General features: G+C 37.6%; 1 protein-coding gene across 5 annotated transcripts in view; it reads left to right on the top strand.

Moving 5' to 3' along the window:
- Nucleotides 1-12,417, top strand: part of SHISAL1 (shisa like 1) — a 79,462-nt gene that overhangs the window by 36,551 nt on the left and 30,494 nt on the right. For all 5 annotated transcript variants that reach the window (XR_002465836.3, XM_085568908.1, XM_021535513.4 and 2 more), the window contains exons 3-4: nt 2,717-2,930; nt 8,960-9,277. Coding sequence is in view for 4 of the 5 variants with exons in the window: in XM_085568908.1 (XP_085425034.1) it covers nt 2,717-2,930; nt 8,960-9,277 (532 nt within the window). In the remaining variant the exon portion in view is untranslated. The remainder of the gene's footprint in view (nt 1-2,716; nt 2,931-8,959; nt 9,278-12,417) is intronic.

Raw genomic sequence — 12,417 nt, forward strand, 5'->3', positions numbered from 1 at the left:
CCTCAAATTCCTGATACAAATTCCTGTGTTGGAGCTGAGTGGGACACTGTGACTTCACTGTGTATGCAATTTGCTGTATTCAGCCACTGGTGTATTCCCAGCCCTCATTCCCTCAAAGCCAGACTTTTTTTTTTTTTCCTCCCTTAGAAGTACTGCTTGTGAAGTGCAATGTTTTTATTTGAAACCAATTACACACAACTTTTACTTCTTACATAACTTAGCTATTATCCTTGTTAACTATTGGCTTTGTAAATGTGTTCCTTATCATTTTGTTGCTCCTTGGCTATTGGTGTTTTATTATCTGATGTCCTATATTAGCATGTGGAGTCCAAGCTTAATTTGAAATCATCACAAGTCTTTTATGACAGCCAAACTCTGCTCCTGCCTCGTGGAATTTTGCCACTGTCATCTGCAGGAAGGGGTTTAGGTCATTGGTAACTCACATTTTACAGGAGGGAATGTATTATTATTTTTCAGCCAGCCAATGTTTTCTTTTTTGTCCAAGACAAATCAGTTTCCATAAAGGAAAACTACTGGCTTTATGCAGTGAATGATAGGGAGGGTGGAGGAGAAAGGATGCTACTCTCACTGGAATTACATCAACCTCATTTTTAACCTGAGCTGCAATGAAAATCTAATGGCAAGACTCCCTTTGAGTGCCCTAGATTTAGAGACTTCCATCTGTAAGATATAGCTTTACTTCCAAGTCTTTGGTATACTAAGATTAGCAATCTTTGTAATCAATTTCTGAGTTGAGAATACTGAAACCTGAGGTATTTTATTTCAGTGCTAGCAAGATCACAGTGACTTTTTAGGGGTGGTGAACACTCACTGGTTTTACTGGGCACACAAGGAATGCATAATAAAGGGAGGAGCACCATGCAGTCATGCTATGAAGTTGATTTTCTGACCACTAACTCTTAGATTGGCTTTGCAAATGTTGGTGCTTACTCATTTAAAGGACTGAAACACACCTATAGAATCAGTGCTGACAACAAGGTTTATATTAACAAGCAAAACTCGTCAGATTATTTGCACATTACAGCATTTTTTTCTTTGAAGTAGGAAATTAATATCCACACAGCAATTTAACATGTGGTAAAATGCATACATGTGAGTATTTCTGTGGTTCCATATGGAAAGCTGATAAACACCAGCCATCCAGAGAGTCTTGGGACTTTAATAATTTAGTATCTAAATTAAAAATGTTAATTAAGCAGATCTCTAGCTGTGACCAGATAAAGAAGTTCGACATTTGCTGGCTGTGTAGTTTTTAAGGTGAAGTAGGTAAGTCTTGTGATGATGAAGCATGACAGACCATTCTCTAGATACCAGCTGGAGCAGAGAGAGGAGCATCTGTGTCAACTGTTCAATAACTGTTTTCAAAAATAGCCTGAAAATTAGCACTTGCAACTCCAGACACAACTGCACCTTTGCAACAAAAAACTTAAGGCCTTTACAGGTGCAATGCTTTTATCTGAAGTATTTCCATAGAAATAAGGTCTTTAAACCTGGGGATTTAAGCAAAGGAAAAAAAAATAATAAAGAAGAAAAGAAGAAGATAAATTGGATGAAAATAAATCCCACTTTGTTTATTATTGTCTCTCTGATCCACAGAGAAGCAAAGACAGCAACTGAAATGATACAGATTACAATAAATGAAGAAAGTGTTTTCTCTGTGTGCTGGGTCTGGCTGGGATGGGGTCAAGGCTGTGTTTTGGGCTGGTGACCAAAGCAGTGCTGATATCAGACAGGCTGTGAGGATTCAGCCTTGGCTTCCACATTTCACTTTCCTCAGAGCTTAAGCCCTTTGGGGTGTCTGTAGGGTACTTGTACTCTTAAATGATGCTGTAAGGCCTACCATAACACAAACTGCGAGTGTGGAACCAAACACTGACTCCTGAAAGTCCTCCAAGAAGCTGCATATGGTTGCTTACAAGCATTTTGAAAGAGATCTCTACCCAGCCCCTCTGCACAGTTGAAAAGCTCAGGGAAATTAAGATGATAAAAGAGTATCAATGGACAGCTTCTGTTTTCCCCCAGCAAAAGTGCTAGTGAAATCAGTGTGACACACGACTGTAAAAAAGAAAAATGCTCTCAGAGCTGTTATAAACACTTTACATGAGAACTTGTTAAGGAAGAAATGTAAGAACTCCCAGAACACCTGTATTTTATTAGTTCTGTCTATTTCTAAATTCAGAGTTGTTCAGATTTGTTATACTGTTTGTAATGACAGTTTCTGATAGAATATTCCATATCAAAGATTGACCTTTAGAGAAGAAAAGAAATCAGGAAACAAGTAAACCAAGTGCCTTCAAACTTTTTTTGCAATTTCTACATAGACTTTTTGTTTTTATTAAGTCATCCCAGGAGAATCAGGCATGAACATTGTTGTGTGTTATGATATGGGTATCCCTATAACTAGAACAGTAGTATGAAAACATTTCCCTGAATACTTTTGTGCCTCTTAACATGGAGGGCATTACTTTCCTTCCCTTAAAACAAACAATGGTAATCAAAAACATAGAAGGAACAAAATTCAAAATACAACAGAAGTCTGAACACTGTTACCTTTAAATACTAAATGTTAAAACATTGAAAGTTCTGAACTACTGATGTTTTTCAGAAATCAACCAACAATTAGGTTGATTTTGGAGTCAACAACATATAGATAACAGAAGTGACCGACAAAGCCAATGTTGTTTTTGTTTTCCAGTGTTGTCCGCGCATTTTCGGGTCTGCGAGCCGTACACGGACTACAAAGGTCGCTACCACTTTGGTTTTCACTGCCCCCGTCTTTCTGACAATAAATCTTACATCTTTTGCTGTCACCATAACAACACAGTGTTTAAATATTGCTGCAATGAGACAGAATTCCAGACTGTTATGCAAATGAACTTAACGGGGAATGCAGATGGATATATGCATAAGTAAGTAAATGAGTTTTAAAGTACTCTTCACCAAACTGTTCCTGGTCTAATAACAGAGTCTGAGGTGCACTTAATGATGGAAGCAATTATAATAATTACATATACAGAAAATCATTACTAAAAGGTTTTTTGTTGTTGCATAGCTCCTTAAAGAAAGTATTTCAGCTTTGCTTTCTTCACTTTGACATGGGCTATAAACATTGCAAGGAGAGTAAAAGCTGCATATAAATGTGACAAATAAAAAGTTATATATAAAAATTAGAAAGGTCTTTTCCCTGACCCTAATTTAATCCAAACTGTGTTTAAATGTGCATCAGTAAAAATAAACCCCAAAGCTGTTCTTAGGTGAGAGAGAGGAAGTGAGCTGACATTTTCCATATCAACCTAAATGCCCTATTTGGAACCCCTGATGCTTTTGAGTCTTAATTTCTTGTAACAAATCACTAGCCTTGGGGAACAGAATGTATTTGCTTTTAAACCAGCATTGTGTGGTCTCCTTGCCTGTTACCTGGCATACTTCCATGTTCTGCTGAGAGCTGTCCCCCAGAATAAATGTCAGTAAGTTTTTTATTTTTAAAGAAGTAGGAAGTAGCAAATAGATCTTTGTTACTGAATACCTATTTACAGGAACAAAGTCTTCCCTTGTGGTCAGTTTTCTATTTAGTATTGACATTGTGGCCACACTGATCTGCTGTGATTTCCCTTGGTGTAATCCCCAAGATCGAATTCTGATCAATCTGCTTTCCCTGCCATTTTATTCTGGTATTCAGCCCCTCCAGGAAAAGGAAAGGACAGATTAAAGGCAGGTGAAATCACAGTGTATGGGTGGCTGTTTACAAGAGGATTTTGGGGTTTTCTGTGGTGCCAGTCAATTGGTGTGTTGTATTCACCCCTGGCTGGTCTAACTCACTGTGTGCAGCTGTGCTGAGCTCGTGGAGTCAGCAAAGCATCACCTTCCTTAACAAACACTCCTCACACAGAGCTGCCCAGAGAAATGTCAGTCTTGCATAGATGTGGAAGTTGTATTCTCTAAATTTTTTGGTTGTTCAAGTGTCAATCACCTGCAAAGACAGACAAAAATAGACTCTACCCATATAAAATATCTTTAAATCAGTGTGGAGCTACACTGTTGTGTTACTTCATGTGCAGTTATGTCCTTCAGGTGAAATTTCCTTGTCTTGGCTTTGTGGTGCATCTGGGATCATGAGAACAGATGACACTGGGAACATGCTGTAGTACCAAGCCCACTAAAGACCATCCACTTTCTCCACCTTTTGTGCAGCCCAGACAATCCAGCAACTTTCACCACAACAGGTCCAGGCTGATTGCAAAAGATGCCCTGGGACACAGAACATTTCTTTGCCTCCAGTGTTTGCCTACTCACATCTACACATGTGCTCACACCCCCAGAGAAATAAATCCAGGGGTCTTCACATCACAGAGCTGCTGTGTATGCAAGCAGTTCGGAAAAAAAAAATATTAGTTTGCCATCCTGTCAACTACAGCATTCATTTTGATGAAAATATTCAGAGCAAAAGGCAGAGTATTAGTTTTTGTATAGAACCATTTTTTAAAAATCACTTTGTTGAACTGTGATGGAGAAAGAGGTACATGTGTAGTTTTTGTTGTGTAAGATTTGAGGCTGAGAACCACCAGCAGACTATTTACCATCTAGTGCAGGATTTCCTAGGGGCATCAGCTGTGTGTGAACTTTTGAAAAGCTGTGTGACATCCTACTGGATACAGGAAAAAAGCCTCTGGAGCTGCAGTGTAGAGAAGTGCAGGAATGGAACTGGTCTTGCCCTGTTCCTCAAATATCACTTCTGATGAATCTGTCAGCAGCAGGAAAATTAAGAGATGCTGCTTCCTTCCTAAAACTCTACTCATGGAGTAAGGCAGACAGGAGAGAGATCTCCTCACTCTGAGCTCAGTGATAATGGTAGAAAACTCCCTGGTGTTTTTAGAAGGAGCAGAATGTTTTTAAAGCATTAAAAACATTGCAAAAAGCTTCTTAAGTAATACTCTGACTTTATCTATCATACACAATCATTTGGATTCTAATGCATCCAGGCTTCAGTTTACAGTGACAAAGTCAGCTCTTTGTTTAGATCTAATTTCACACACCACTGAAAAAAACTCTGATGAAACCTATTTTACTGTGGCAAGGGAGAATAATTTAAGATATGGGAAAAGCAATGAACTTTAAAAAAATGGATTATAGTTTTCAGGGAAGAGTGATTCAACATTATTGCTTGGTTTATTTCAATATTATTGTTTGGTTTATTTTTCCCTTTAGCCATTCTTAGCGATCACCAAAACCAATTTCTTGTTTTATAATACAGTAGAGGGAAAAAGTTAATGAAGTGACTTGTGACTTCTTTGATATGAACAGCTCAAAAGGCACATTTGTTTTCACCAGTCCCACAATGCAACTATAGCCACATTTATTTACATTTTCCATTACTGTAATACAATATTTATATGTTTTTTCTAAGAGAAAAATATGGGAGTATTATATCTTTGCAATCATGCCAATTAATCAGTCTATAATATTTTTGAATGCGAATAATTCATTTAGTATTCAATATAGAAATAAAAATTACATCTAACAGAAAGGGAAAGCGCTAAAATCTAAAGTATTTTCCCTTAAAACCATCTGAGAAATTGTTTAACTATACTTAAAAATAGTATCCACTTGAATCTAGTTTGTCTAGTTTTCACAGTCAGGTTTTCTGTTGTGCATATTTTGGTGGATTATCGGTAGTGCTGCTATGAGAGAGGTCCTTAATCTGCTACTGGAGCAATGTTCTGTCAGTCTGTAGTGTATCCATGCTTTTCCTTATCTCTCAGTCTGGTTTGTCAGAGTGGAATGGCTTTTGCACACCTCATTCCAACACTGGCACCCAAAGCAGTGTGAGAGCAGAATAGCTGGAACATCTTCCCCCAGGTACTGAATGTCCCCTGCAGAAATGGTATTTGTTTAAATAGCACTCAGAAAGTCATATTTAAAAGAAAGAAAAAAAGAAAATCATCAATCCCACTACCAAGTGTTGAAAAATGTGTAAATTGGCAGGGAAGACCTCTCAGGTATGGCAGGTACAGATTCCTCAGGGAAACCCAGGATTGGACAAAGGCTTGGAGATAATTATAAAAGAAAAATAGGGGTGAAGTCTCATTTAAAGTGTAGATGCAAAAATTGCACTGGTTTTTGCATTTCCTAGGGTCAACCCTTATTGTTACTAATCCAAGGATCTACCCTTTTTAAGTAGAACAGGGGAAGGAACTATTTCTGTGACCATCTGCCCACATTTAAACTCTGCAGCTGTAGAATTCAGCCTGCAATTGTTCAGATTTGTTGGTTTTATTAAACCTGAATTCCCAAATGAGTTGCACATAAAACCCAAGAAAATCTACTAAAAAATATAGAGGCTAGTCATAACCAGCTTGTTATCTGTCTCAAAAAGTGAATGAATGAGATGGATGCAACTTGATATACACCCTGTATTGGAACAAACCCTAAAATCTGAATCTCAGCAAATTTAGAATCTGTTCACACTTCAGTTTTAGTAAAAAATTAAACTTCTGCTCAAAAGAACAGGAAAACCAGATTGCAAGGATAAACTGACAATTAAATCATTCAGGTCAGTGAAATGAAAGCAAGTCCTAGAAGTTTTTGGATTCCAAGTTCTCTTCTATATTTCTGGCCTTACTGTCATTCCATGTAAATAAGATTGTTTATTTTCTAATGAGGACATCTTCTTGATTTGCAGAGCAGTTTTAATTTTTATTAGTAGCCATCAGAAAAATTACCATTTTCTACCATCTTAATAACTGAAGAAACAGAAGATATCAATGTATGGAATACATTCTTCATTCTTCTGCATACTAAACATACTACTTATTATTTTTACTTGTGATTTTTAACAAGGCCCTTTTGATAGTGCTGTTGTCCCATTGTCTGTTAATTAATATAAAGCAGCCTTTCATTTTTTGTACTTGTGAGAAACAGATGTATTTTTAAGGAGGAGCAGATGAATAGCTTACATATTGGCATTATTATTAAAATGCTGCTTTAATTTGGAACACTCAAAATAGCTCTAATTTTCGCTAGTCAGAATTTTGGTGGATGGAATTAAATATCTAAAATACAAAAAAAAAAAAAATTCTTTTGAGTTAACTAGAAGGAATGTTTTTGCCTCCTTACATTGTTGCCAAAACAAATATGTTTCCTTAGTGTGAGTCAAATACAGCTCACCTGTATGCAAAATGGATCCTATTGGCAATAATGCTGAGCAAGAATGGGATTTGTCCAAGTGCATTTCTTGACTTTTTCAGACTTTGCTTGCCTTTTATTTATGTTAGAAGAATATAGAGGAATTTAGCCCCAGTAGGACTATATCTACTGGAAGTCAAGAACAGCACTGCTGAGAAGCCTGGATTAACCAGATCCTGTTTTACTTTCAGGGGTCTGAACTGCAGATTTTAGTGCATTACTGAGATCTGCCCTCTGTTGTGTGAAGTTAGGCTTGCATGTGTAAGTCTTTAGCAGAGGCAAACACTGGAGTTAAGGGTTTTCAGAACATTGAACTTTGCCTACTTCTAATCCTTCTGGAAATGTTCTAATTTCTCTTTTTTTTTTTTTTTTTTTTTTTTTAATTTTAATTCTAGGCTTGTGTAGTCCTAAAGTTTTACAGGAAGAGAGCCATTGACAGCTTGGACCTTCCTCTTGTTCCTTAGTCATTTAAAGTGGAACCTCATTTTAATCTAAGGGCATTATAGCTCTGTAGTGAAAAATCAATCCCCAAAGGGAAGAGTCAGTCTGTTGAAGTGCTGACAGATAGCAGCACAGAAAGTAAAATTCTGATTTCTTGTTTCAAATCCTGAATTTTTAAAAGCATAAAATGGAAGAGTCATACAATAGTTTAAATAGAAATAAAAGTTCAAAGCAGAAACTTGAGATCTTTTGATCCAGAAAGGCTGGAGGACATGTTTTTAAAATATCATAATATCCTTCTGGTTTGCATGTATAATATGTCTTCTCATCCTTTTTTTTTCTTCTTACAGCACTTCCATTTTGATCAATGTCCTAAAAAAATATGATTTCCTCCAAGTTTCTCTGACTGGATGTGAAAGGAGAGCATGGTTGAGTGTGTGTTCAGTTTTGAGTTCAGCTCCATGCAGATTTGGGTTGCCCACCTATGACTTGGATATAATTTTTCTGAGACTGCCTTCCTAATGACAGTTTTTACTAACATCCCTTCAGCTTCCTCTTGGTTTTACAGTGTCCAGTACATGTACTTCCACATTAGCTCATGGGTCTAGATCAGCCTTTCTTTTGCTTTCTACCTAACACTCTCATTTTTATACATTTATTTCCATCTCAGTTCTGATCTCATTCTCCCCACTCACACAGTTTCCAATCCAAACTGCATTTACACCTGACAGTCATTTTTCTTTTCATAATATTTCATCTCCAGCAGGGCATTAGCACTTCTTCCCCTTTTTGACCTCCACATTTTTTACCCCTTACACTTTTTCCTCCTGTTTTTCCCCCATCTCTTTTAATACCGTTAGTCATCTGTCACAGCTTTACAGCTCTCTGCACCACATAATTGCCATGGCCTTTATCTATATATACACATTAAAAGTACACCAACATACACATCTCAGTGTTCTACATATTTTCCTTCCTCTGAAGTGCATTGTCTAGCCTGATTTTGCCAATGTTTTTCCTTCCTAAAATTTATTACCAGCCATATTAAGAGGTCTTTAGCAGCCACTGTGGAAAGCCTATGGACAGATGAGAAGGACAAAAAGTTTTGTAAGACAGGTGGCTTTAGTTTCTAAAAAACATGCTTATAGCAGTATTCATATAGAAAAAAAATAGTTCAAATTTAAAGACACGTGCTTTGGAACAATATTTTGTTTCAGCCATGTATAAATAATTAAACAACCAACCTTGATGAACTAACACAGTGACCACTACTGAGAGGTAACTTTTTTTGTTGGTCCTTTTCTTCCTTTCACAGCAACTACAGTGCACTGTTGGGAGTGTGGATCTATGGCTTTTTTGTGGTGATCTTGCTGATACTGGACCTTTTATATTACTCTTCAATGAACTATGATATTTGCAAACTTTACCTGGCCCGCTGGGGAATCCATGGCAAGTGGATGACACAGGGACAGAGCCGATGGATTAACCCTGCTCAGGACCCAAGACAGACACAGCCTCAGCCAGAGACACAGCCTCAAACTCAGCCCCAGCCTCCAGCATCACAGACAGTACACACTTTAAAAGGAGATGCTTTAAGCCCACCCCTGGTGTCTTTTCAGAGTACATCTGCCTGGTAAGTAAGCTAAGCCATACTGAGATATATTCTTTTCCTATTTTGGAGTGTGAAGAATCCCCTGTGTTTGGAAATGCCTGTGAATTCAGGCTGAGCAGCACCACTTCTAGCACATAATTATTTATATCATGACCTGTCTTATTGAATTACTGCTTAGGAGTAATGTCTTACTCTGAAATATATTGTCATCTTTTAATCCTTTTCTTGGAGAAACAGGTGCTGCCATCTTTCAGTGCTAAGCAGTTTTACTACTGTGTCATGCAAATAAACTACAAATCTGCATCAACTACAAAAGTAGTTTGAATCTGGTCTCAAAGACTAATTGCCATGTGTATCTGTTGCTCTGGTTTTAAAAGACTGTATAAATAGAGACGTTGGGATAGCTTCAAAGTGAGATGTCACAAATCCTCTCTATTTGTGGCATGAGACACAGAAACAACATAAAAACCAGGTTAGTTTTTTTATATGCACAGCCAAAAAAGCTTTGCTTGATCTCATTTGACAGAGTGACGCAAGTAGGCTACTGTAAGGTTAAATGCTATGAAACCAAGACAAAACCTCCAAAAAAAACCCCTCGGACCAAAAGGGAGGCAGATCTATGGGAGCAAGCAGAACTTGCAGTATAAATAGAAAAAATAAAATACAGCCACAGGACAAAATGACACAGAATTATTTTGGACTGGTTTTGCAAAGAAAATGAAAGCAAAGGGAGAGACCTAAGTAAAACATTTCTCTGGAAAAGGTGTCAAGAAAGGCAGGGACTTTTTTTTTTTTTTTTTTTTTTTGGCAAGAAAGCATTAGTACTTGGAAGGGTGCAGAGAGAGTACCAAGTCACCACTGTATTTTAAAAGAGTTGCAGCGGGCTGAGTGTTGAGTTTTGGCAAAATAAAGCAATCTAAGGGTGAAAAGGATGCCAGCAGTTCCTGGAGCTGTGGAGCACATGAAGCCTCAGCTCTGATGTTGGTCTGAAAGCTTCGGGTATCACAGGGTTGCAGATGGGGTGGTAACAGTGATGGGCCTTTGATTTCATCATTTGCCCCTAATTTTAAGTGTAAGTCCAGAGCAAATAGAGCTGAAGATTTGTTGCAATAGGGAAAGAAGTGGTGGTCAGTTCAGTGACAGAGGAGTTTGCTTGGCACTGGATGCATCCAGTGCAGATCAGGCTGAAGGACCATTCCAGCAGCACTTGCCCAGACAGAAGAGGCTGCTACTTGAGAGAGAATTGTTTGTGCTTTGTTGTGAGTACTCTTCCTTTCACTCCCTCTTTCCTTTTCCCTTCCTCTAATTCTTCCAGCTTTTTTGCACATTGCTTTCACAGTCTCCAGTTAAAATTCCCATGTATGTTAAGAACTACATTTGTAGTACAGTAATTCTGGCTTAATATGTGTGTGTACATGTTCAAAAATTACTGCATCTGCAAATTTACATACTATTAGTTTGCCCTAACATTATAAATTGAAACCATTCAATATTCTTGAAGGCTTGGTTCCTGGTCACCTCTCATGACTGACTCCTGTTCTGTTTCTTTGCTTTTCCCAAGGGTTAAGCAGGCAACATGTGTTAGGATCAGGTGAGCACATCCCATATACTCCTTGTCCTGTGGTGGCAGGAAATGAGCATTGATAAGCCACTCCAGTAACACTCACTTCTTCCCCAGTGAGCTGTTTGTGCTCCCCTCAGCTCCCATAAAATTGTTCCTTTTTTTCCCTCTAGTCCTTTCCTTGCTCAGTGGAAGAAATAAGCAGATGCTTCCTTATCAAAACCCTATTTATCCCCTGTATTTCAGCATGCAGAACACTACACTAGCTTCTATATTTTCATTCTTGTAACCTGCAACTTTTGGAACTTGGAGCCTCTGAACCAAGAGCACAGATGATTCAGTCTGAGTTGGATAAAGAAAAAATAGCAATAGGCAATGGTGATCACAGGCAAGATGTTTAGCATGCAAAAGAGGATTTTGAGTAAACAGCTCCCTCAGAAAATGACAGATTTGTGTACTACAGCAATTGCTAAAACAGTGGGGAGTGGGTAGCCTGGCTATTTATTTCTCTGTTAGATAATCTGCAGGTTATATAGATGAAAATATGGTAATTTTGCCCTACAGAATTTAAGCTTAGTTTCAGAGTCTAGTTTTCTGCTGCAGTCTATATTTGATGAATGACCTCAGTACTGTTTCTCAAAATGTAACCATACTATCTGTGAAGAAGTGAACACTTGCTGGATTTGTAATTTCCATCTCCATTTTTAAAATCACTGAATCTATTAAAAGACCTGTTTTGAATTTTCTACCTGAATTTCCATTATTCTAGATTATGACACCTGCTTTGGTAACACACCAGGTTTCCAGTCTTAAAAAAAAAAAAAAAAAAAAAAAAAAAAAAAAAAAAAAAAATCAACTTTTCAGTTTATGTTGCCATTTTAATATGTTCTAAACTTATCCCAGCTTTTCTGTGTGCAGGGAAAACAAGCATTTTTCTTTAGCATCTCACAAACACACTGTGTGTGTATATATATATACACTTGTGATGTCATACCTTAAGAATGGTTCCTATGTACAAATGAGCATTTTGAAAATGCAGAATAGATCTTTGAATCCTGACAGGTATGCATATACCCCCAGGCATAAAAAACTTAAATACCATTAAAAACATTTTCCAAACCAGTTTTCACGTTTTTGTGATGACAGATGTTCAAGTTTTTAACTTCCCGTTCTGCATTCATCTGAGCACAGCTAAAAATATGCCCATTCTAGAAAACACTACATGATGATAATAGGAAAGTGATTTTCACAAATCCCTTGAGTACTGCAGAGAACTGACAGTGCAAGGAACTGTCCCAAGAACTATGTCAGGATTAACCTATAGCTTGTAAAGTAGTTTTTGAATTTTTCTGGATTGAAAAAATGATGTAACTAATTTTTATTTCAGCATTTCTTTCCTTGCCTCAGTTTAAGTGCTATGAATTGGCAACGAACTGGGTATTTCAGAGGAAAAATCAAGCAAATTATAGTATAGAGTGGGTAGAACCCACTTAAGGAGGCTTAGAGGTGACCTTATTGCTCTCTACACTTCCTGAAGGGAGGCTGTAGACAGGTGGGGTCGGACTCTTCCACTGGGCAGCAACCGACAGAACAAGAGGAC

Source organism: Lonchura striata, chromosome 1A (genome assembly GCF_050655825.1).
Source record: "Lonchura striata isolate lonStrDom1 chromosome 1A, ASM5065582v1, whole genome shotgun sequence".
In the NCBI taxonomy this organism is placed as follows: domain Eukaryota; kingdom Metazoa; phylum Chordata; class Aves; order Passeriformes; family Estrildidae; genus Lonchura; species Lonchura striata.